Source organism: Fusarium oxysporum, chromosome 4 (genome assembly GCF_000149955.1).
Source record: "Fusarium oxysporum f. sp. lycopersici 4287 chromosome 4, whole genome shotgun sequence".
Classification (NCBI taxonomy): domain Eukaryota; kingdom Fungi; phylum Ascomycota; class Sordariomycetes; order Hypocreales; family Nectriaceae; genus Fusarium; species Fusarium oxysporum.
Window position 1 is genome coordinate 2,432,052 of NC_030989.1, and position 25,061 is coordinate 2,457,112.

The 25,061-nt window shown below is 49.4% G+C and overlaps 7 protein-coding genes and 1 non-coding gene across 8 annotated transcripts; 4 read left to right on the plus strand and 4 right to left on the minus strand.

Moving 5' to 3' along the window:
• Positions 1-555: 555 nt before the first annotated feature.
• On the plus strand, positions 556-1,951 carry FOXG_03732 (uncharacterized protein; the record flags this gene model as incomplete). The annotated part of the gene is made up of 2 exons (XM_018381573.1): positions 556-1,072; positions 1,134-1,951. 2 exons carry the CDS (start codon positions 556-558, stop codon positions 1,949-1,951), a joined length of 1,335 nt encoding a protein of 444 aa, XP_018238096.1.
• Positions 1,952-1,995: 44 nt separating this feature from the next.
• On the minus strand, positions 1,996-3,614 carry FOXG_03733 (uncharacterized protein). Its single transcript, XM_018381574.1, has 2 exons — positions 2,823-3,614; positions 1,996-2,770 (listed from the first exon to the last, which is right to left on the minus strand). Exons 1-2 carry the CDS (start codon positions 3,331-3,333, stop codon positions 2,232-2,234), a joined length of 1,050 nt encoding a protein of 349 aa, XP_018238097.1. The 5' UTR covers positions 3,334-3,614; the 3' UTR covers positions 1,996-2,231.
• An 811-nt stretch (positions 3,615-4,425) lies between these two features.
• On the plus strand, positions 4,426-5,547 carry FOXG_03734 (uncharacterized protein; the record flags this gene model as incomplete). Its single annotated transcript, XM_018381575.1, has 1 exon — positions 4,426-5,547. Exon 1 carries the CDS (start codon positions 4,432-4,434, stop codon positions 5,545-5,547), a length of 1,116 nt encoding a protein of 371 aa, XP_018238098.1. The 5' UTR covers positions 4,426-4,431.
• Positions 5,548-9,148: 3,601 nt separating this feature from the next.
• FOXG_03735 (uncharacterized protein) lies at positions 9,149-17,205 on the plus strand. The gene is made up of 5 exons (XM_018381576.1): positions 9,149-10,471; positions 10,528-13,437; positions 13,497-15,359; positions 15,418-16,180; positions 16,235-17,205. Exons 1-4 carry the CDS (start codon positions 9,424-9,426, stop codon positions 15,645-15,647), a joined length of 6,051 nt encoding a protein of 2,016 aa, XP_018238099.1. The 5' UTR covers positions 9,149-9,423; the 3' UTR covers positions 15,648-16,180; positions 16,235-17,205.
• Positions 17,206-17,313: 108 nt separating this feature from the next.
• FOXG_03736 (uncharacterized protein) lies at positions 17,314-21,729 on the minus strand (the record flags this gene model as incomplete). The annotated part of the gene is made up of 4 exons (XM_018381577.1): positions 17,314-18,353; positions 18,401-21,462; positions 21,521-21,597; positions 21,650-21,729. 4 exons carry the CDS (start codon positions 21,727-21,729, stop codon positions 17,691-17,693), a joined length of 3,882 nt encoding a protein of 1,293 aa, XP_018238100.1. The 3' UTR covers positions 17,314-17,690.
• A 285-nt stretch (positions 21,730-22,014) lies between these two features.
• Positions 22,015-24,023, minus strand: FOXG_03737 (uncharacterized protein). Its single transcript, XM_018381578.1, has 2 exons — positions 23,370-24,023; positions 22,015-23,311 (listed from the first exon to the last, which is right to left on the minus strand). The coding sequence occupies exons 1-2, from the start codon at positions 23,751-23,753 to the stop codon at positions 22,766-22,768; spliced, it is 930 nt and encodes a 309-aa protein (XP_018238101.1). The 5' UTR covers positions 23,754-24,023; the 3' UTR covers positions 22,015-22,765.
• A 12-nt stretch (positions 24,024-24,035) lies between these two features.
• On the minus strand, positions 24,036-24,118 carry FOXG_18637. The gene has a single exon. It is a non-coding gene; the product is annotated as a tRNA-Lys (tRNA).
• Positions 24,108-25,051, plus strand: FOXG_18638 (uncharacterized protein). The gene is made up of 2 exons (XM_018398774.1): positions 24,108-24,429; positions 24,478-25,051. The coding sequence occupies exon 2, from the start codon at positions 24,482-24,484 to the stop codon at positions 24,908-24,910; it is 429 nt and encodes a 142-aa protein (XP_018238102.1). The 5' UTR covers positions 24,108-24,429; positions 24,478-24,481; the 3' UTR covers positions 24,911-25,051.
• The last annotated feature ends 10 nt before the right edge of the window (positions 25,052-25,061 follow it).

The following is a 25,061-nucleotide window of genomic DNA, read 5'->3' on the forward strand; positions in this document are numbered from 1 at the left end:
CGCGGACGGAATGCATTTGCACTGGGCTCGGAAGTAAATATCCGTGAGACGGGACAGGGCTGGCAGGGTTGGTTGCGTAAAAACGCTGAATATTTGGGTATCGAGTATTGTAAGTATGATCTCTCAATGTATTGAGTTCGAGATGTGGACCAAGGATAGCGTGCGTAGATGGCGATGTTCAGAGGAGTATTTTTCTTTCATATCTTGTTGCAGTCTTGAGCCGTTGAGTGTCTGTGCGACAATAGCTTTGTCCAAGTTCGACTTTAAAGATGCTGTTCGAGTATAATGGTTCCATGCCCAAGCGGTGAACTTGTGGATGACCCGACGAACAATCCTCTGAAGGATTTGAAGGACACAAGAGGAAAAATGATGAACGCTGTGTAGCAATGAGTATATAACTTTGCGGATTGCCCAGCCATCACTCTCATCACCATCTTCCCTCAGTGTTCCGTCGACGCCTCGAGGCTGATTACACATAGGCTATTCATTAATAAATCCTTTATCATACATCAGTCGATCGACGACCAAGAGACACACGTCTCTTCCACTACCAATATGGCACATACCGATCGAGGATTCCAGCTGCAGTCCCTGAATGCTGCCAGACAGGCATACAATCCTTTTTCGGCAAACCCAGAGGGACAATCTAACCATGCGAATCAATCAGTGTCGGAATTCGGCCAGAGTTTGCTCGAGGAGGCGATTGGCCGAGCCTCTTCAGATAGCTCCAGGGCTCCAGTACCGCCCCCTGACGGTGGATGGAGAGCGTGGTGTGTTGTACTATCCACACACTTGGTATATATGAACACCTGGGGCTGGGTGAACTCCTTTGGCATTTTTCAGGCCTATTATGCTGAGAATCTGGGTCTCCCAGCAAGCAAGATCTCGTGGATCGGTTCCATTGGCTTTTTTCTTCTATTCTTCGTCGGTACCTTGACAGGACGTCTTGTCGACGCTGGATATTTCCGCTGGGTGTTTGCCTGTGGTATCGTCTTCCAGGTCACAGGTATCATGGTAACTTCGTTCTGTACTGACTATTGGCACTACTTTGGTGTTCAGGGAGTTCTCGTTGGTTTGGGGCATAGCTGTCTGTTCTGCCCGGTGCTGGCAGTACTATCGACGTTCTTTGCTAGAAAACGGGCTTTGGCTATGGGAGTCGCAGCATGTGGGAAGTGCAACAGGAGGTGTCTTGTTTCCTCTCCTGGTTCGAGCTCTTCTTCAAAAGGAAGGTTTTGGCTGGACTCTGCGCATTGTGGGTTTCGTGCAGCTTTTTCTTCTGCTTGTCGCCCTGGTACTTGTTAAGCCTCGGCTTCGACCACGTCGATCTGGCCCCCTGATCGATTTCTCTGCCTTAAAAGATATCGAGTACGTGTTGTACGTCACTGCCTCATTTTTTACTTGTTTGGGGGTATATCTAGCTTACTATTTCATGGCAGCTTTCTCTCGTACAGCTATCGACCCGCCCTTTACCTTCAATCAGTCTCTTGATCTTCTGATGATTCTGAACGGTGTTGGTGTTTTTGGTCGACTGCTCGCAAATTGGACAGCTGATCACATCGGCGCCATCAATATCTTCGCACCGCACTCCTTCTTTGCTGGAGTAATACTCTTTTGCTGGATGGGGGTTACCAACAAGCCAAGTCTGTACGTATGGTCCATCTTCTATGGTATTCTCGCCGCCGCGATTCAGAGTCTCTTCCCCACCGGTATCTCTCTGCTGACTGAGGATTTGAACAAGATTGGTGTTAGGATGGGAATGGCCTTCACGTTTGCTAGTTTTGCTTCCCTTGCGGGACCACCTGCTGCAGGTGCGATTATTGATGCGGAGCATGGCTTCAAAGGTGCGCAGGCGTTTGCTGGTACAGCTATGTTGTTGGGTGCATTGTTTCTTATTGCAGCGAAGAAGAAGAGGATGGCTAGACTTGGAACCGGTTGGTTTGACAAGTGCTGAGTTGGCCTTGGTTTGGAACGGCAACTAAGTGGAAAAGATAGAAAGGGGTAAGTTGGCCTTTTGTATTTGTCCTTTTTGATCAGCTAACAGGTTGTCTAACTATCTCAATATGAATCGATTTGGAGCATCTATCATGTCCATTGTAGTGACTTGCCATGTATAACTGATTCCTGAAACTCGAATAATGTCTCTTCCTCTTGCTATGACTAACTACTTAGGTTTTGTCGACTCCCCGACAATGCTTAACTTTTGGCTTCAATGAATTACAATTAATCATTGTCTAGTCATCAAGTTTGATAACAACCTTTCCGACCTGCTTGCCTTGCCAAACATACTCGATTGCCTCCTCTGCTTTATCGAAAGACCAAGTCGAGTCAAGAATATCCTCGAAAGTCATCTGTGTCGCAGAGATGGCAGCCATAAGTTCATCCTGATCATCCTTAGACCCCGCGTTGATACCGCGAACGTTCAGTCGTCGATCGATGATAGTGGAAACAAACTCCTTTAAATGCTCAGGTTTAGGGCCGCCCAGATAACCAACTTGGCTGACAATGCCTCCACGTCGAGTGCACTCCATGGACCGAACGAGAGAACTGCTGCCACCGTTCTCGACGACGAGATCAACGCCGACACCATTTGTTAGACGGAGAACTTCCTTGTGCCATTCTGAGTGGGTCTTGTAGTTGACGGTTTGGATCTCTGGCTTTCCGAATTGCTTCTTGATTTGTTCTAACTTCTCATCACTTGAGGAAGTAAGGATGACCCGAAGACCTGAAGCGCGAGCCAGCTTGAGAGCAAAAGTGGAAACGCCGCCAGTGCCTGAGATTTGTTAATTATTGTCTTTGTATTGACATTCTGTGAGGGGACTTACCTTGGATCAAAACTGTTTGCCCGATATTAGCGCCCTTGAGAGCAGACCAAGCGGTCGTTCCAGCACACGGAATGATCGAAGCCTGAACCCAATCAAGATGCTCAGGTAATTTTGTAACCAACTTCTCATCAAAGATAATGTAAGTGGCCAAGATGCCATCCTCATTGGCCGCGAGCCAAGACCTTCCTGTCGAGCGAGCATTAACAAATTCTGAGTCCGTGATCGGAGCAACACGATCGCCAACTTTGACGAGCGAGACTCTATTCCCGACTGAAACGATCTCACCGGCGGCATCATTGCCAGGAATACCATTGGGAGTAACAGGCCAGGGGTTACCGCCATTGGCTATGTTGGCATCGCGATAGTTGAGAGCAACTGCGTGCACTTTGATGAGAACGGCTGTTGGATGAAGAGGGAGAGGAATGTCTTCTGTGACGAGTTTCACTTTGGGGGTGCCTTTTGTATAGTCGTCTGTTCGACGCCAGGCTTGACGTTGAGTTGGTTGAGACATTTCTGGCTGTGAAGAGAGTACTTCTGAGTAATATGGTGCATCAGGGATGAATATCTATTGCTGTCATACCCTGATCTCGGGGTGGGAGACTGTAGTTCTTATACTGCGGTTGTCGTAATGAGGCGTCTTGTTGCTGACAGATCCACGCGGGGTAACCTCGTTTATAACCAATCTTGTTATGGTATCATGAGTAGATCAGTACATTACGACCTGGCTGTAGTTGAATCATGTTCCTTAAATCTTTTCTTGTTTTGGTTACCAAGGCTTCGAGACGTGTCTGGTCTTGGCTAATGTCGGTTTCCTCAGCCGTAGGTATCCACATCTCAAGGAACATTGCAACTATCACGAGGTTGGCCAAGTGTTCAAAAGGGTATCCTTTCCGAAGTGAGTAAATTATTGACTAGAACTTGCGCTAAAATTGATATTCTTGGAAGAGTCTGCGTCAAAAGAGACCCTATGGATGGCTTGGATGTATGCCACATACTCAGAACTCGGCTGCCACTCCCGAACATGATCAATGCTTGAATGATGCGATTCAGTGGAAACAATGAATGTGAACAAACTCAGGTCAAATCTCTTTAAAATCTTTCACTTGGAACAAGTAGTCAACGTAATAAAACTTGATATAGCCTATTCATCAATTCCTGCTTTTACTGTTGAACAGTATCTCAACCCCTGAGGCAGCTGCCTTACACCATCGTCCAACCCTGCATTATCTCGGGACAGGAACCCGCGGATACCACACTTTAGGAACCAAAGAACATACCAGTAAATCTCCTGTTTCACTTTTTGATATTCAGATGATATCTCCTTTAGAACTCCGTAAACTCACAGACCGAAAAAGGAAAGTTTAAAGAATATTCCTATCTAAATGAGGGGAAGCCGTTGATAGATCGGCATTTTCTGGATTCGTGGCGTCGAAGCTTCATGCTTGGGGTACAGGGGAATCTGAAGTAGGCTCGTTTTGTCAGAGTTGCATCGGTAAGACCAGTGTGTATAAGAAGTGTGACACCATGTCCTAGCCAGCTCATTCAATTATTCTTCACATGCCCTCTTCCAATAGTTCTACACAATTCTCTCCACTCATTGCCTAACAAGATGTCTGAGCTCAAGATAGCAAAGATAGACGTCTTCAAAGTCGACCTCCCTTACTCAGGGGGCGTTTACTATCTGTCAGGCGGCCGAGAGTATAGGAGTTTTGATGCAACCATTGTCCGAATAACCACAAATACTGGTATCGAAGGATGGGGCGAGAGCACCCCTTTCGGGTCAACTTACATCGCCTCGCATGCTCTTGGCGTGAGAGCAGGCATTGCCGAGATCGCTCCCTGGCTGATCGGCTTGGATCCAAGGCGAGTTGACCGCATTAACGAAGCCATGGACTCTGCTCTGATCGGCCACGAGCACGCCAAAACTCCTATCGACATTGCCTGCTGGGACATCTTCGGCAAGTCAGTGGGAATGCCTGTTTGTGAATTGCTTGGTGGTCGCACTGATGTTGGTCTGCCTATCATCTCGTCAATCTACATGGACAAACCCGAGGATATGCGAAAGCGTGTTGCAGAGCATAGAGCACGGGGATTCATCGGACACTCCGTCAAGATCGGCGGAGATCCCGGTGAGGATGCTCAGCGAATAACTGCCTCGCTCGCTGATAAGCAGCCCGGGGAGTTCTTCCTGGTAGATGCCAACGGTGGCATGACCGTTGAAAACTCCCTTCGCATGTTGAGGCTCCTCCCGCCCGGCTTGGACTTTGTTCTCGAAGCCCCCTGTGCCACATGGCGCGAAATCGTCTCCCTTCGTCGAAGAAGCAATGTGCCTATTCACTTCGACGAGCTCGCCACCACAGACGCATCGATAATCCAGATGATAGCAGATGACGCGGCCGAAGGCTTTGGGATCAAGATTTCAAAGAACGGCGGTTTGACCAAAAGTCGACGACATAGGGATATTGCTCTTGCGGCGGGCTATACCATGAGTTGTCAGGAAACCACCGGATCGGACATTGCTTTTGCGGCGATTGTTCATCTTGGGCAAACTATCCCGGAGAGGAATCTGAGATGTATTTTGGAGTGTAGAGATATGGTTACTGTGAAGACGGCGGACGGGGATTTTGAGGTTAGAGATGGGAGGGTTCATGCACCAAAGGAGCCCGGATTGGGAGTTGCGCCTCGTTTGGATGTTTTGGGTGATCCTGTTGCTAGTTACTCCTGACTTAAAATGAGATGATAGAACAATGGGATTGTTTAGACAGGGAGAGGATGTTTTTGAGTGTGTTTGGTGGGATGGTTCTCTGGAGAGATGAAAGGAGACGAATGGGTCTTGTTATGAAGTTTAGGTAGTCAAGTGTGAGAATGTTCATCCCAGAGTTCGGAGGATCACACAAAAAGAAAACCCCAACAGTTTGGCCGGATGATGAATATTTATGCAAATACTGGTAAATCTGTAACAATGTGAGTACTCGCAACTTTACTACATCTATCCTCGAGGTTAGAGAACCTTCGAGTTTGCCAAGGTCAAAGCAATCTATGGTAAAAGAAAGTGATTGGCAGTAGAATATGCACTTTTCCAATATCCCTGATCCCTTGCACGTACCTAGGTATACATGAACTCCTAAGGCCTCCCGATTACATTCTATCTCTTACGGCCTAATCAACCTGACGCGTCTGCTGTGGTTGGCCGTCTGCATGAGGCCGTCCTTTGAGGGCCGCCCGACTCATAAACGGCCACCAGCACTTGGCCCCCTGCCTGCAATTTGCTGCAAGGCAGCCAGCCACAGAGCGAACCATTTTCAAGTCAAAGATATGTACTTGGATAGATGCCTAAAATGTAGCTTCACTTTCGATATCGTTCATCTTTTGTTTGCTGGTTCAACCATCCTGTCTGGAGGCCCACTTTGACTTCAACTACAGAAACGCTTTTGATATCTATCGACTAAGTATCAAGGAAACTATCTCAACTACCTGAAAATCTAGGTAGGCACCTATAACTTGCTCTATTTTGATATTGTTTGAGATAATGGAGGCCGTCTCGCTACCACATGCACTGACAGTTGCTGCCAGTGCCAGTATCATCAAACGACGGCAGCCTCACAAGGTGAATGAATCATTCACCCACCCTTGGTATTGTTGACTTTTCTTCTCCAAACAAAATCCTCGCTCAGTTCATTTCATTTCTCTCTTAACTTCACCCTCACCTTCATCTTCCTTACCTTTGCATCGCGAGTATAACCTCGACTGCCGCGTACTGAGCTCTACTACAACTGCAAGACAACTTATATTGACACTGAATCACCTCAGGCATCTAGGTAACTTACCCACCTGAATCGCCTACTTTATTGGTAGAAGCGCGGTGCCTTAGGTGCTAGCAGCGATGCCTCCCCCCGTGACTTCTATCCCCCCTCGGAAGGGCAAGAGCGACAACGAAAAACCCTTGTCGCTCAACGATGCCCTTTATAACCACCTCGTTCTCCCCCCTCAACTCCCGCAACGCCAAGACTCCAATCTCGACGAGCTTGAGAAAGCACTGGTTAACAGACTGTTGGCTTCTGTGAAGCACTTGCGAGATCTTCCTGAAAACGACCAGAGTTACGTTTGGAGCTTGATCGAGCGAGGCCTTCGTGCCACTAAAAGCATTCATGCAGGAGGTCACGTCGACCGAACTGCGCTCATTCGAGAGCTCAACGATTTTGGAGAGTCAGATTTTCTGGTCGTCTATGTGCGGAGCCAGAACTGTGCTCTTTACATCCGCCGTTCGCAAGAGTAAGTCCTGTCTTCATACCTCGCCTTCAAACCGCCGCAGCTCAACTAACTTGACACAGTGCTATATTTGGCGCTTCTGTCATATTCGAGGCCTTTGAGACCTCGGCGCGCAATGAAGATGTTCTAGCAACTGAAAATGCGCTTCAGTGGGACTTTCCTGGATGTGCAGTCGCAGTCCCCCTCGCTACATTCCGCGAGAACGGTTTCGTCTCCAATCTAGCCAATTTCCTCGACAACGCTTCGCGAGAATCACTCACCGATTTCTCCGCACAAGCGCTCAAAGCGGGAACATCTATGCCCGAGTTTCGCAACACATCAGAGCCTGCTCTTATTTCCTCTATGCTCATGGCTATTCTGCAACAAAACGGCCGCCGCCTCGCCCCAACTCTTCTGCAGAAGATGGTTCGGGACGATGTGCTGTGGAACAACGCAGAAAGACCATGGAAACGACTGCCTTATTGGCTTGTGCTGCGAGTTGCCATCTCTCGATACCTCGCTCAACGTTTGGGTGACATTGGGCGAGTTGAGTACAAGTTTTTGTTGGCTCACCTCTTCAGTGAATTCCTCATACATGTACAGCAATCAGGAGGAATACGCCTTGACCGTCTCGATTTCCTCAAGAAAAAGATTTGCCGACGGCTGGTCAAGCTGGAAGTAGATAAGAATCGGTCTCAAAATCTGGCCCAGAGGATTGAGTATCTATTCACCCAACTCGGCCCCGGATTCCAGAATTCAATTTCCAAGGCAAATGCTTTCATCGAAGTATCGTGGAAGCACCAGAAGTTGACGATGACTAAAACGATACCCCCGCTACCGAAGCAAGCTTCTTTCGAAGATATGAAGCTGAACCTGAAGATCAGCGGGATTACCCTCAACAAAATCTGGAGAGGCTATTCAAAGCCTTTCAAGTTCAATCCTGGGCGACAAGGCACCACGAATGTCGCACAGGGTGCGAAGCAGCATCTTAGCTCGTTTGCTCGCGAGCACTTCAAGTTAATTGACAAAGAACTCACCGTTACCAGTTTTTGCCATGAGCAAAGCTTCCTTCCACGTTCAAAAGTCGGAGACGCAGCTTCTTTGATAAACGAGTATCTGCGACAAGCTTTCAGGGCCTACGATGGCATCCCCGAACTCAAGAGTACACTGATTTTGAACATCATGGATCTATGGGTTACCATGGATAAGGCAGCCTGTGCGATGTACCCACTCCTCAGCGACTTCCACCCTGTATTTCGACCTGAGATGCTTGATGTCCTGCTACTTTCTGCCTTCGATGATATGAAGCGGCTGCAGAAGATCCAGGTCTATCTACAGGATCGCATTGCTGCTTGCCAAGGTTCAACAATCAGCATTTTTGACGATCCTGTCCGTGGATCATTTGGTCATCGCTTCTATGATGACTCTGACATGTCTGATGAGATGAACGATTTGCATGAGTCAATAGAGACGTGGGCGACCCATTTACGAGACACAAAAGAAAAGGAATGGAAGTTGAAAAGCGAGGAGTATTCAAGACTATCCAAAGTTATTGACGAGAGCACATGCGTTTACATGGTGGACGAGGACAATCCCCACTTGCCCCCTTATCATGACCGCGATTGTCGTCGCTGCTACTTGAAGCGGCAGTTGAAGAGAATTAGTATCCAGGCCTACGAGCATCCACTTCCTTCTGATCCTCATGTCGCGAGAGCTGTCGTTTTTGAGCTGCTTTGCCCTCAGACTTTGGCGAAATATCGAGATGCTACATGGACCGTTATGTCGATAGCCCTACCAGCAGAGGAAGGCGTTGACCCGAAGTGCTGGGCGCGAGACTATCAACAGCTACAGAAGTATGCCAACGACTCATCAATGAGCTGCTCTCTGGCATCAGTCACTAAACCTTGTAAGTATTCAGACTACCATTACACCCCACCCCGCACCCCTCCAGCACCCTTCAGGATGTCTTTCCAAGTCCGACAAGAACCACACAGTTTGCCCTAAACTCGAACGATAAATTTGGATCTGAGTTGCTCTATTCGGCCTAACCTATCCCGATTTAATATTGAGACTGAATGATCAGCAAAACCCAGCTAACTTTAGAACAGTTGTCTCTACCCACTACCACTCTTTAGCATTCCCTATCGAATGGGATAACGGCAGATACGGTGTCTGTCGACCAAACGGATTGAAGTTGGCATATTGTGATAGAAACTCGAAACAGTGGCCCAGCCGTCGGGGTCATCTGAGCTTCTTACATCATGTGAAGCTAGAGATACCCGATTCTTCCCCGTTCTCGCAGCAAGACGCTGCCTTCTTCAAGAGTATTTACGGGCCATCCTCTTACGAAATCATGGCCACAGCTTCGAGATGCCCACAGGGTATCAATGTTCATGAATATCTTGCTTTTCAGACGGTTTCATCTGGAAAGTCCAGGCGCTGGCTATCTATTCTTGTCGAGTTAGCATCGGCCAACCTGAACTTCTCCAATGAAGCCACCATGTTACTCGTCACTCATCTGTCTCTTCAGTGCGGGCCCCTGGATGATTCCAGGAGTGAGTTTCGCATCATCCATGAGGTTTTCCGTGACCGTTCATTCTGCGAGACCTTCATGGAGCAAATATCACATCGCTTGGACAGCCTGGCGGCTAATTGGAGAGAAATCTACCTGATGGAAACCATCGTCACCTTCACCCTCCGTCTCCTCGATTTTTCCTGGGCAGCACGTATGCCCAAGATCTCCGACCAGACAATTTTCCTTTTGATACGTGCCAGGAACACATGTGTGCGTTGGTTCAAGCTCCTTCGTGCTGAATCCTACAAGGTTGTTGAAGCCGAGACAGCACGACGGTTCCAACAGTACGGTCTTTGGGCTGCTCTGTTGTGTAAACGCACATATGTACCTCTGGCCTGTGGCCGTCTTGAATTCGACGATTTGTCTCTCGAGATCTTCATCCAGAGCAGTATCACGGTAAATGACAGCCTTGTGGTTAAGCTAGAGGCGCTTCCCCAGCTCCTCCAGCATGCAATCATTCGAGATATCCGACTTTCATATCGACTCGCCCCAGTTGTGTCGAATCGAATCGTTGACGACTTGGAAGTCTTCCGACGATCCCTTTGTGAGATGTGGCCCGAGGAAGAAGGGTGTCCTCGAGTTTTCTTGGGAGTGAAATTGGACCCAGAAGCGCCCGACTGGGTATTTTGCCGTTCTAGGACAGGCGACAGTGTTGACTCAATCGAGCAGACTGTTTCATTCAACTGTATTAGAGGGCTACTTCTTGTCGATAGCCAACCGATGGGCAAACTTCCAGAAGACCCGAAGTACTCCGTTGTTCTGAACGAACTTTTTGGTAACCAAGCTCTCCTGACATTCCCGTCGCGCCGCCCGGAGATGCAGTACAGTAAGTGCACCTTGTCGACTTATCGAATAATGTGCTGTATGCTAATAGTCAAACAGTTCTATGCGTGAGACCTCACGGATATCAAGTCCATGTGGGATATGGTAGTGGAACGCAGGAGTTGATTGTAAGAGCTTTCCGACGAGACTATGCACTGCAGTTGATCCCACGTGAGATCTTTGAAGGCGACTACCCCGATCTTCCGGGTCCCCTTTTGCACAATTGCTTTCATTGGATGCACCTAAGAACCGGAGACATTTTCATAACCTCCAAGGACAGACCCTGGCCGGATGACCCTCACAAGTGGTACATTTTGAGTCTGAAAGACTACACATGTGCGAAGACACGCCTGTACCGAGGCCTCCTTACAAAGGATTATATTGTCAACCCGTCAAGCCCACTCTTTAATCGTATTAGCCGAATCTTAGACTCACTTGAAGATCGCAGCCAGATAACTGTGTATCAACCTGGGGGAGACCGGAACCTTATGGTGGAGCTTCCAAGACTCAACATTGTGTTCCACACTAACAAGAACCGTCTACTTCAATCGCCTCAGCTACAATGCCAAATCGACAAGGACCAAGATGCCGGGACCTGGTACGGGCTCCGCAGCAAGCTGGTATGCACTAGCCTTGCCAACCCGATGCACAGGTCTATCTTGGTACCTCTCGGGCCCGTCTCTGCTCGGTCAGAAGGGTGCCATGTAACAGTGAGGGTCGAACCCTCAGATAAATTTGGAAGGTTCAACATCAACAGCACACTTGGACGGATCGACTGCGCGCCTGAGCCCACACTGGTTTTTACTAAGGCTCTTCTTCATGCATGTACATCTTTTCTTCTGCCTGATCCTCTGACAGGCCGCACTGGAACTGAAGAAGCTATTGAGTGGCTTCAAGCGGGCATATCTCAGCCATGGTCCCCCCTTACTCCACCCTCTATGTTGGTACTGCACAAGATAGCTGGGCTAACACCGAGAAGAGTGTACTATCCACAAGATCTTAAGGTTATGCGTACAGATACCTGGATTGAGTCCCTGCCTGTCATTCTTCAAAACTCGGCATATAGACAAATCGTGGATCGTATCCTTCGGGAGTCTGCAATTTTAGGAATTTTTGCAGCCAAAGAACAGGTTACTGTGAAGATGCCAGAGCTCCCTTCTTCAGGAGATGTGCATCTCCATGCACGAGCAATGTTTCGACAAGGTGCTGTTACCAGGTGTTCAGGGAATACGGCCAGCTGCACACAACTAGCTAACCAAAAGTACATGTCTCGAGATCGCCCCTCAACAGTCAACATCATGTATCGCAATGTGCTTGAGGTCACAAACCTGATCCTGAAATGGCCCCAGAGCTTCAGGACGACAGATTGTATTGCTCAAATTCTCTCACAGGGCAGCACTGTTGGTGGATTTACATCGGCTTTCAGTGGGACATCCATCAATGAGAAGTTGAAGGTTAATATCCTTCAACATTGGGGGTCGTTGGTCCGATTTTCCCGTGAATCAACGGATCGATACAAGCTCATGTACTTACTCGGGCCAATGTCGTTCCATATCGACGCAAATATGCCACTTCTTCGAACCATTGTTGCGTCCGCGGTATTCAGTGATCTTAAGGATCTTGAATTGCCCAAGTGGGATGAGTTTGATCATTTCCAACCGAATCAGGCACCACAGCTTGATTACATTCTGCATCTGCTGAAGCCCTACAGAGTTGCTGTGCCAGAGAACGATGCCATGGGTTTGGGGCAGTATTCGAGTGGAAAACTATTACGCAAGTTGCGAATCGAGCAAGCGAAACACGAAGCCAAAGTTGAGGAAGATTGCAAATACTTGGCCAACCACCTCCTCAGCCAATGGCCTTGTCTGGAGCCAAATGTCAGTGGCCTATCTCGGTCTGTGCTGATTGACATCGGCCCTGCGCTGGAAGTTATTCGTCCCGAGTGGAAGCGCCTTTTCATGAACAGAGACCTCACTGAGCACCTCAAAGAGGTCCAGACAATTCTTGATAGACGAAGCCTAGAAGACCGATATGAACCACCTACGGTTCCCTTATCCGAGGAGACCTACACGGTAAGAATGCGAGATGGTACTGAAACCATCGACCTTCGGCAATTGCTGGCCAAACCGTATCGTATTCTTAAGGCCACGACGAGTACGAATCAAATTCCTTCTGCAGCCTCGGTGGATCGACCATTTTTGAGTGAGAAGGACTTTTTCCCTGGATTCGGCAATTTCTCTTGGCAAAGAAACACAGATTCTGGAGCCAATTCACTCTGGCCTGGTCTCGCAAGGAGCCATAATGCCCAAACGGATAAGAATATGTCAGAATCGACTGTGAGGTCAGAATCCAGTACGAAATTGAATCTCATAGCCCAACGCTTAGGAGCATGTCGGTCGGCTGTTCGGCGCCGTTATGCAGCGGACTTCCAGAAGAGTCTCGCCGCCTTCCAGCACACTCCTTTGACCAGTTTTAAAGAGTCGATGAAATCTCGAGAAGTTGAGATGCACTCCAGTCTGGAGAAGGTCGAGGGCGGCTTCGGGTCGATCTGTACAGCCTTGGAGTCAAGTGGAATATTCTCACAAAGAAGGATCTTTTGGCTCAAAGCAGGAAACCTGTGGCCGATTGTGACCAAGGCTACGCTGCTTTCTTGTCTCGGATCGGCTGCTGAGGTCACACAATTTGGAAGTGGAATGAGAAAGGCCATTTTAGAAATGGGAGTTGACATTACGAAACACCAAAGACAGGTCCGACTGCACGATCTAGCGTCAAAAAGCATATCGGGAAGATACCATGATGAGGAGTCAAACGAGGGACATTCGAATTGGAAGCCCGAAGAGCATCCAGATTGGCTCCTGTTAGAAATAGAGTCCAATATGATGATTCGTCCTGTTCAAGTTGATGTAGCTTTAGCCACAATTTCCCCTGGTTCGGGATCGAATTCTGTGCTTCAGATGAACATGGGCCAAGGTAAGTTGTCCCTGGAAGAGAAGAATATTAGCCATTTTGAGTACTAATCAGTTTCACAGGGAAAACCTCCTGTGTTATCCCTATGGCTGCGGCAGCACTTGCCAACAAGAAACAGCTTGTGCGAGTCATTGTACCAAAAGCTCTGCTCCAACAAACAGCTCAGCTGTTGCAGGCTAGACTCGGTGGTATCCTTGGAAGGGGTATTCGGCATGTCCCCTTCTCACGTCGAACTCCCACTACCGAGAAAAATATACGAGCCTATCATTTGATCCACAGAGATATGCTCAAGTCTGGAGGTGTCATGATCTGCCAACCCGAACACCAGATGTCATTCATGCTTAGCGGCCGACAGCGACTCCTGGATGAGCAGCCAGCGCAGGCAGGACCTATGATCAAGGTCCAAGAATGGCTCACAAGGGTGTCAAGAGATATCCTAGACGAGTCGGACTATACTCTCGCAGTGAGAACCCAGCTTATCTACCCATCTGGCGCTCAGACTACAGTTGATGGGCATCCACATCGCTGGCTTGTGGCTGAAGCCGTGATGAGACTTGTTGATAATCATCTGTATGGTTTATCAAGGTCTTTTCCTCACTCCATTAGCGTTATTCGACGAAACGGGGGCGGATTTCCCTTTGTGTTCTTCCTCAGGCAAGATGTTGAGGATGAGCTGGTGCGAAGGCTTACAGCAGACATTTGTCACGGTGCTGGTGGGATTCTGCCTCTTACTGAACAGGCAATGGCAATTAAAGACAGAATCGCTGTCAAGGACTTTCTCATGCACGCTCGACCTAGTGCTACAAGTATAGAGCGCATCCGGAATCTCTCGCCAGACAAGCCTAGCTTAAAGCAAACGATTTATCTTCTCCGAGGTCTCCTCGTCAATCGCATCTTAATGATGACCCTCAAGAAGCGCTGGAATGTAGAGTACGGTCTCCATCCGCACCGCGATCCTATAGCAGTGCCTTTTCACGCCAAAGGTGTTCCGAGCGATCAATCCGAGTGGGGTCATCCTGACGTCGCAATACTATTCACTTGTTTGGCGTTCTACTATGATGGCATAAATCTAGCTCAACTTCGACAATCACTTGAACATATCCTCAAGTCCGACGACCCGTCAACCGAATACGATAACTGGACCCAGAGCTCTGAAAATTTCCCTTCTTCCCTCAAGGCCTGGAATTCAATCAACGTGGATGATGAGATGCAACTTGGGGAGATTTGGAAGGTTGTGCGGTACAATGAGGTAGTCATCGATTATTTCTTGAACAATTTCGTGTTTCCACGGCATGCCAAGCAGTTTGAGGTAAAACTTCAGGCCAATGGCTGGGACATTCCACTGTCACCCCTCGGGAGTATAACAGAGAATGGCAAAGAGACGACAGGCAAACCGCTGAGTACAGGCTTCAGTGGTACCAACGACAACAGAACAATGCTTCCTTTTAACATTGAACAACAAGATCTGCCGAGTCTTCATCACACAAGCGCTGAAGTTTTGACCTATCTTCTTCACCCTCGAAATCGTCGTTGCATTCTACCTCAGGATGTCAAAATTCAACACATGGACAGAGCCACCGAGATGGATCTCCTGTTTTGCCTCAAGTCGAACTCCATCCGTATCTTGATCGATGCAGGAGCCCAGATCTTGGAAATGGACAACTACACTCTGGTTCAACAGTGGCTAAAGATTGACCACTTCGCTTTGGCAGGCTTGTACTTTGACGAAGAAAACAAACCTTGGGTTCTGACCAAGGAAGGAAGAAGAACGCCCCTTCTCGCGTCACCTTTTTCTGATGACCTTTCAAACTGTCTGGTATATCTTGATGAGGCCCACACCCGTGGCACTGATCTTAGGCTCCCTCCTAAAGCTAAGGGCGCCCTCACTCTTCGTCTAGGCCAGACCAAGGACCACACTGTTCAAGGTGAGTTTGGCATGTTGTTATTAAAACCTTCTAAGATCGATTCGCTAACAACTCGTAGCTGCTATGCGTCTCGACAACTGGGAACAACTCAGGTTGTTTCTTTCTTTGTCCCTCCCGAGGTCCACCAAAGCATCTCAGACCTGCAAAACAAGACTATTCATGAACCTATTGACTCAGCTGATGTCGTCGAATGGCTTTTGGACAACACATGTGACCAAATTGAGCAGCTGCAGCCCTTATACTATTCACAGGGCATGGATTACTGCCGTCGAATGCAGGCCGCTTTAGATCACCCCGACTTTTTAACCGACAAGACTCAGCGAAAAGCGTATGTACAGGCGGTTAAGCAGGACGAACAGCAGAGCCTGCAGAATCTTTACGAGCCGAAAATAAAGAACCGCGCCGCCGGCATGCAGACATCTAACAACGTAGTGCTTAAAGGCTTTATTCGGGATCTCAATGCAAGACGCAAGACCTTTCAAGACACTGGCCGAGCCGTTCATGCCTCTGCTCTACAGGAAGTCGAGCAGGAGAGAGAGGTTGCCTTCGAGGTTGAATCAGTGCGACAGGTCAAGAAGCCTCAACATTTTGCTGCTTTCTCTTTCCCAGGTCTCAACGCCAGCCTCGAGGCTTTTATCAGAACTGGAAGGCTTCCTGCAGACACGAATTATTTTACTCACGTCTTCCATGCCCTGTCAAAGACAGGAACTGGTCGCAAGTACAAAGTGCAACCGAAGGTAACAAAATCAAAATTACTCGAGACGGCCGAGTTTGGCAGAACTATCAAGCCCAAGGGAGACCTCTCTACCGATGACTTCTTGGTATGTGTTTTACTCGCTTATTTTCTGACGATTATAGAACTAACAAAGCCTCAGCGTCCCGTTAACTGGATCATTTGGAGCTCTGTCGCCGAGATCGCTGTCATTATCATGCCCGAAGAAGCCGAGGCTCTGATTCCCATCATGCGAAATTCAGGCGTTCCCACGCACCTTCTAGTTTACTCTGCACCAATCACACGAAAAATGCTCCGATTCAACGATTTGACGTTCCATAGCATTCCTCCTCTCCCTAATGACTGGAAAGCTCCAAAGTGGTTTCAGGTTGAGCTGGGAATCTACGCCGGGCGCTTGTACTTTGAGTGGGACGAATACGATGCCATGTGCTCCTTACTTGGGATCCAGAATGGCGAGCTCGGCAACCAAGCACAGGATGAAGAACCTACTGAGACCGATACGGATGTTGAGACAGAGATATCTAAGCCACAAACTAACCTCGAGCACAAGCTCGCCAAAAGTCCACTGACATTTCTACAAGAGTGGCTAGCAGTCCGTCGCCGCGGGCAGGATTTCGCTCACAGCCCCATGGGCTTTGTCAGTCATGGCAAGCGTCTCCAAGAGGACCATGTCTTCTTCAAGGCAGCAGACATAGAGAATGGGCTTTCTCAAGAGACTGTGCTGGCACCAATTCGATTGTCCAGTTCAGCTGAAAACGACGGGCAGGACCATGGCTACTACGGCGTCGACGACATGGGTGCCAACGAGGCTAGAGATAGTGACTCCAGCGACGACGATAAAATCGAGTACGACGAGTCCGAGTACGCCAGCGCATCAGCAAGTGATTGAGAGTAGTTTTGGAAGGAAATCATCTCTTTTGACAATGGTTTAAGTTATGACGATATAGATGGCTTGGTATGAGGTCTTGGTCATGTCTCATGACATCTGTACGGTTTAGTGTAATATATGTGCGAGTTTTGTAATATGTGTGTGAGTTCATGATAGGAGGAGTGATAATCTTCTCGAAATGTCACGTATCTCTGTATAATAAAATGTCCCCTTGATGATGAGAACTCGTTACGACCGTGTGAAGATCTTATGGCTCTTAATAATATATCTTTTTTTGAAGAACTCATGTTCCATCATAAAATTATTACAGCAGGCCCTCAAAGCCATTCTGAACAGGGAAGAAATGATAAGGGACTTTCCAGTCAGGCTGCTGTCCCCTGCCTTATCTCACAAACGTATATCGCCATAAACTTTTACCAGTCAACATCGTTTTGCGGGCACGCATTGAGATGCAGGGAGTTGATACATCTTTATCTCAATTACTTGGGCAAACAAGGGTCATCCGATCATATCTGACATGATGCTTTCCCATCCATCTAACTGCCTCTCAATTAAACCCATGTCCCAGCATCAACCATTACACCTCCCGTCCAAGAAAATGCGTTTCAAATTGTGACAATAATACAGAGCAAATCGCTCGACATGAATGCGCCATCTTTCAATACAAATAGAGTTCGTTGCATCGCGACATTCTTCAGTTGGCAGATTCCTAAACCAGACTGTCTTCTAGACGCTTGAGCTCATGAGGTGTCCACTGGTAGACACCTTGTCGAAGGGCAGAGAGAACAGTCTCTCGCTTGACAAACTGAGATGGGACGTTGGTACGGCAAGAGGCAGCGATACAGCTGTTGTCAGTCCAGCCGACACGGAAGTCATCACCCCACCAGACACGGAGATTTTGAGAAACACGCACGGTGATCAGAACCGAGGAGAGGTCTGTATAGCCAACCAGGTCAACGCGGGTCAGCTCGTAGCCGCCCTCGGAAAATGTTGGACAAGCCGGTACTTGCTTGGTTTCCGACCAAGCGATGGACTCTTCGGTAGACGAAGTTTCATTCCACCGGTAGGCTGAGATCTCAAACTCGCACCACTCCTCGTCTCCACTTGCATCACATCCAAGGCTGGCTCCAAAGAGGTCGAATCGGAAGCAAGGACTGGCGGCGTGGGGGCCTACGCCAATCTGGGCGACGTCTCCCGAGATCGTAGATGTTGTGTTGGAGAGTGCTGGGGGAACAAACTCCACCAGCTGACCACCAGAAGTAGGGATGTATGGTTGAGATTGCCTAGAGGAAGGGGGTGCGATAAGGAAACCTCCTGAAAACCAGATGTTCTCAACGGGGTTGAAGAGAGGCCCGGGCTTGGAGTTATCGAACTGAAAATGATTAGCAAAGAACTATATGTGAGTAGATGACGACTTACATCAATGGTGGTATTTCCAATGCTTCTTCCTGTTGCACAGATGGAAGGAGAACTGGCCTTGGAAGACGTTTCTGTGGCCGTAGGAGAAGTCACACTGGAGTCAGAGGCAGTAGAGTTAGACCAAGACATGCCTTGGCGGCGAAAGAACCGCTTTCGGTGAACGGCGACGGTGGCAAGAGTGGTGAGAGGATAGTCGATTGTGTAAGAAGTGGTCTCATCCTCGATGACATTGGTCCAGGTAGTGGTCTGTAGAGTGGCTGTGCCTGCAGAAAGAGGCCAGAGAGTGTTCTCGCTTGCAACAGGTCCATACGCAGTCTGGGGAAGCTGATCAGAAGAACCGTCACCTGATGGTTTACTGGTAAAGGGAGGCTGCTCTGCACCATCTGAAAACATGGGACCATTTGAAGTGTCGACAACAGAAGTAACAGTCCAAGTGAAAGTTCCAGTGGTTGTACCGGAAGCAGAAGTACCCTGCGCATCGGCGCTAGCATCGGTGGGTATAACCGACGTGGACTCTTCAGGCATTCCGTCATTGTAGCCGTTGAGAGTTGGGATACTGGTAGAAAGAGGGCCCAGGCCTCCTGTAGTGAGGATAGGCTCAGAGTTAGATGGGGGTGTAATGCCAGAAGAAGTTCCTTGGGGAACATCAGCAGAAATGCCGAGCGCAGAAGAGTCACTGAAGACTATGGTCTGCTCAGTTGGTGTCGGCTTTCCATCAGGGCCAAGTACGACAGTAGTTGTGATAGTGGTGAATGCTTCAGGAGAACCAAGAGATGAATCAGCTTGGCCATCAGTAAGGCTTGTTCCTTCAGCAGGAGTTGCAGTACCAGTGGGAACGACAAATGTCGAATCAACGGCCGTTGGAAGGCCATCTGTTCCAATGACTGTGTAGGTAATGCAGGTGGTGAAGCCAGGCACGCCAACATCATTGCCATCGGAAGGGAGATTTGGGAAGGATGTCACTGGACCAGGATTCCCAGTGGGTAGGCCAGACGTGAGTGAGTCGGAGACAAAAGAAGGATTGCCAGGTGATTCGGATTGAGGGTTGGCAGATCCGGGGATAACCCAGGTCGAATCGACAATAGTTGGGAGACCATCGGGTCCAATGATAGTGTAGCTGGTACAAGTGGTAATGCCTTCGCTTCCATCATCTGATCCAGAGGCATCAGACGGGCCAGAAGAGTGTAGTTCAGGAGCTCTAGTGGTTTGCATGGTTATGGTAGATGTGGCACCGTTGGGTAGAGAATCCGAAGCCCACGATGGCCCTTCGGTGCCAATGCTGATACTGGGGTCAGTGTTTGTCGGTCCAGGAATGGCCAATGTGGTTCCCACAACTGTAGGAAGACCATCGGTACCAATGATAGTGTAACTTGTGGAAGGGATGATAGGGATAGCGCCGCCCAAGTTGGATGTTGTAGAAAGGGACCCTGGAATATCATCAGGGCCGAAGGTTGATAGACCAGAAATGGTCAAGAAGCCTCCTGGAGAGTCTGAGCCACGAGAGCCAGAGGAATGTCCAGAGTCAGAGTCAGATCCAGTTACAGGAACGGCCCAAGTGGAGTGGACCACCGTGGGAAGCCCATCAGTGCCAATGGTGGTGTAGCTTGTGCATGTTGATGAGCCAGAGCCTCCAGGCCCATCCTGAGGCATACCTGGTGCAGAAATTGGACCAGTGGGAATGCTACCAACATCAATTGGAATGCCAGAAAGTGAGGCCTGGGGAACGCCAGTTACAGGAAGTTGTGAGGAGTCCTCAAAGGAAGGTGTGCTGGAAGGGACAACCCACGTTGAGTCAATCACTGTAGGAAGGCCGTCAGTGCCAGTGATGGTGAATGTTGCACAAGTAGTGATTCCCCCCTCAGGTTCGCTGCCAGGAAGAGATCCAGCCTGGGAGTTGGAAGGACCCTGTGAGCCAGGGATACCAGCAGATACGGCAGGGGGGAGTGGAAATCCTGTAGGAACTCCACCTGGGAAGCCTGGGTTGTTGCCACTCTGGGTGAAACCTGGAGTAGCTGAAGGCTGTTCTTGGCCGGGGCCAGCATTGCTTCCGCTGCTGACAATAGTGGGTAGTCCGTCTTGACCAGTGATAGTGATGAAAGAGGGGGTAGGTTGGCCGGCATCAGTTCCACCTGGGACGTTGGTGAACCATGGGGAGTTCTCGCCTTGACCTTGAGGACCAGCTTGAGTGGTGACGGGGAGACTGCCGCTCGCCTCTTGGGGAGGCACAGCGGAAGGGAATTGGGGCTGACTGCCTGGTACACCACCATTGCTTGGGGAGCCAGGTGTCGGGAAAGGGGTGGGGGCAGCTGTGTTGGCACCAGAATCTCCAGAGAAACCCACAGAGGTGTCATCGCCAGAAGCACCATCAGAATATCCAGGTGCACCATTGGAACCGGGGGTCTGGGAGAAGGATTGGGAATCGAGCCCGTTCTGAGAGCTATTCTCACCATCTGGCCCAGAACTGTTGCTAACACCCGAGTCAGACCCAGAGTTGGAGCCGGAGTTTGAGCTGGCGGAATCATCACTAGGATCGTTGGCACCACCGACGCTGTTACCATCTTCGGGGTTGCTACTATCACCAGATCCTGTACCATCGTCTGACCCTGTACCAGAGCTTGAAGGGCTACCATCGGGACCCCAAATGTCGAGGGTCAGCGTGGTGAAAGGAGGAACAGAAGATGCAGGCATCAGAGAAGTGAAATCTGCAGGCTTGGTAGGGAGGGCTGATAGGAATTCTGAGCCATCAGAATCCGAATCGTCAGGCCAGGGGAAATCTTGTCCGTCCTGAGTGTCTGTTGGGTAGACAGTGGCATCATCGAGTCTTTGTGGAGCGGAGAGAACAGGTGGGGAGGTCAGAGACACCAGCGTTGGGAGAACCGGGTGAGCCAGGGATGTTCTGAGGTGCATTGGTAGGAAAGCTGCCAGGAACGATAACTGAACCAGCACCAGGGATATTGAGAGAAGAGCTACCAGGAAGGTTTCCCGGAACACCACCAGGGACACCACTAGGTCCATTAGGGGGGAGACCGTCAGAGCCACCGTCGGTAGAGCCGGGGCCGGCGCTGCTGGGCAAGGAGCCAGGAACATTTCCAGCAGCGTTGCTTGGGTAGGAAGGGTTACCAGACCCGTCGGTGTTGCCAGGAATGATGTTGCTAGAACCACCAGGCGAGCTACCAACTGGGCTCCCGTTGGGGTTTCTGTCATTCAAGGTTAGTCGGGGACAAAGATGAGCGGCGCGTTGTAACTTACCCGTAGTCAGTTGCCTGAGCGGCAGTATGACCCAAGAGACTGGTGGCCACAAGGACCCCGAGAGACGCGGCGATACGCATCTTGGGTGATCAACTTCGACGTGGAGAAAGTCGAGCGGTTGAGGGGCGTGCACACGGAGAAGAGAAGGTGTGGGATGATTGCTGTTGGTGGGCAAGTGTAAAATGCTTTGCCAGAAAAGCTGAGAAGAGAGAGCTTGAAGACGAATGTAACGGAAACGAGAGAACTGAGAAGATGCTTCTTCTCGAGATGAGGAGGATTGAGGATGAAGAGAAAAGGAGATGAAGTGGGATGAAGAAGAGAAGAAGAAATTTTGGGAACGAGATCGAGAGGAGAAGGATATGTACGGCGGGTGCCGAGGCGGAGGGGGACGAGGGCAGGAGTTCCTTCCTTCTGGAGCGGCAGAATGTTGGGGATGACGCGTTGAGGAGTTGCGCGAGCCAGAGGGTAAGGAAGTCACGACGAGAGGAGGAAGGAGTTCGGGCACTGCGTGAGGCAGTTGCCAGCCGGCAGTTGTGCCCCTATTGGACCAGATCAACCAAAGAGGCAGGCGCATCAATCAATGTGAGAACTAGGTCTAACTTTTTACTTGCATGCGGTAATCCAATTTAATGTTAAGTTAGTCTCTATTGCTATTGTAAGATGTCCATCTCTTCAAGTTCTAAGAATGTGATGTGAAGCTTCACTAGTAACTTGAACTTCGAACACATGGAACTCAGTTAAAGTCACCACATGGGCTCTTGAGCGAGTCGAAGTTCAGCAGCCAGTGTTCCTTCCTGTTCCCCAGCTGTTGGCAGTGTCCTGCACCTGGAACGCCACGCAAGATGGGACGATTTCTCGCGAGGGAAGCACTCAGCAGGCAGGCATGCAAGGTTTGGTGCCTCAGTCATTCTGGATCCCAGCAGGCCTTCCATTTTGGAGATGCTGCTTCCGGTGAAGGAAATGTGCTAGGTGTGGTCAGAATAGTGGAAGGGGCTCATGCGCAGAGAATATGAGTACACTGGCATCGAGACGAGTTGTCGAACCCAATGGCAGGTCGGTGAAATAGACAATCAAGATAGCATTAAACTCATATCATGGTAATTCATTATCCTTGGCTCATGCTACATCATCGGAATAATCAGTGTAAGGGGGAGGTGCATCGGGGTGAGGGTCCTCGTGGGCATCATCTTGGTACGTCTGACCGTTCGCAGCAGTATTCTCAGCACGGCTCCTACTCTCCTCCTCGATCCGAGCGGTCCACTGAGCTGCACCAGCTGTAGTTGTCAGGAGAAAGAAGAGCGACAAGACAGGGATGAGTTCAAGAATCATGGCGACTGTGCCGAACCAAACATACTCCCAGGCGCGATCCCTCAATGCCTTCTTCTGCCCAACCTTTGAGAAACCCTTGATCTGGAACCAGCGATAATGAGCGAGCTTGCCGAGTCGAGTTCCAGTGATGATGATAAAGGCAGGCGTGCCAACAACTGGAACAAGGTTGAGCGGCAGGAAGACAATGAGCTCAACAATCTGGATGATGCTCCATGGAGTGTAGATGGCAGCAGTAGTGGGCTTTCCGAGCATTCTGACCGGGTTCGGTGCGTCTAAGAACAGGATTCGCTGTGGTGCAACAAGATCCCTATGTCCAAGCTTGATGAGGGCCGCCTACAATTGTCAGTCACTGAACTACAAATAACAACCGTTTCTCAGTCCAATTACTTACATCAAATACATCCACTCGACATTCGTCAACGAAGAAGCCCTCGAACAGACCCTGGATGATGACCAATCCTTCGCCTAGTACCAGTACCACAGCATTGACCCACGCGCCCCAGCCATGGAAGATCGCTAAGAAAGCATACTGGGGCAAGAAGGCAAACGTGAAGAGTAAAAGGTACACCAAGAACGAGATTAAAGATATTGGCAGGATCCTTCCCAGCAGGAGTGGCCAGAACTCGCGGTTTTGAATGAAGAACCAGATGCCACGTAAAGGATACGACGCGGCAACGCCGGCCCTCTTGAGGTACAGCCACGGCCGATGGATTGGGCCTGTCCAAGGTCCTACATGAGGATGGTTTGAGTTCTGATACGAGCCGTTGGAGGGCATTTTGACGATTGATATGCAGTGATGGAGGTTCTTGAAGGCATCACCAAGAGGGGCTTACAGATTACATGTGGTGTTGCAGGCAACAATAACAGCGACTGTGACGTCAAAGAGCGGAAAATCTGGCTGAAGAGTGGGGCCGTGCAGTCCTCACTCAACTTCGACTGGTTCAGCGACGTTTCAGAACCTTCGGAAATCCCAGCAATGAGAGAACTTCCCAGCGCAACTTTACGGAAACTTGCAAAAAGAAAGCCTTGCAAACGCTCGCAACCGAATTATAGGAACAGCCCGATGCGGGGGTCGAACCCGCAACCTTGAGATCGCGTACTCGTAAGAGTCTCACGCTCTACCGATTGAGCTAACCGGGCGTGGCTCTTATTGGTTGGGAGCCGTGGCCTCAGTTGCGTACTGGTGCTGTCGGAGTTGGAGAGATTCAGTCGCCGTTTGGGCAGTTTCTGAGGGAGATGTGAGAAAGCAAAGATGATATTGATGCTTTTCTAACCCTTTTCACGATAGCTTTGAGACTCGAGCGGGGTAATAGATGCACCGCCTTTGAGGCTGATAAGTGTGACAGATTGGGCTGATTCCTGCTATTTGAGAAAACTCATCTCTCTGACGATGTGTTAAATGTCCTTTCAACCATTATCATCTCCTAACTTACGTGATTCTAGTAACCAATGTGAGACACGCCGGTTCTTGGTGATGTTTCTTGCTGATACATCGATAGCATAATGAATCCCAAGATCGAATGCCAGTGCGGCGCAGTCCAAATCACAGCCTCACGACCCCAACCCCTCAGTGTTTACTGCTGCCATTGTACTGAATGTCAGAAACAATCTGCTTCTGCCTTTGGTACATCAGCCATCTTCCCAGCTGACGACATGTGGCCTCTCTCTGAAGATGTCCTGTCCAAGCTGGGAGTCTGGAAGCGACCTACAGACGAGGGAAATACCCTGGAGTGCTACTTTTGCAAGACGTGCGGCGTGAGGGTCTTACATCGTAGCGTCTTGCCGGACGGCCAAGGCAAGCCATATCTGTCGGTGAAAGGGGGTTGTGTCGAGGGGTTGAGTTGGGAGAATGCGGAGCATATTTACACTCGGAGCGCTCGTGTTCCTGTGCCTGAAGGAAGTTATCAAACGGTGCCTGGAGCACAGGATTAAATTTTGAGCATCGGAAGCAATCAAGCTTCACCACAGGGCCTTGCACCCGTAAGACCAGAAGAATGTTTGAACAAGTTTGTAGAAATGATTACAATTATGATAACCTCGCGTATCTAATACGATGATATTACACGCCCGCGGGTGGGGTCAT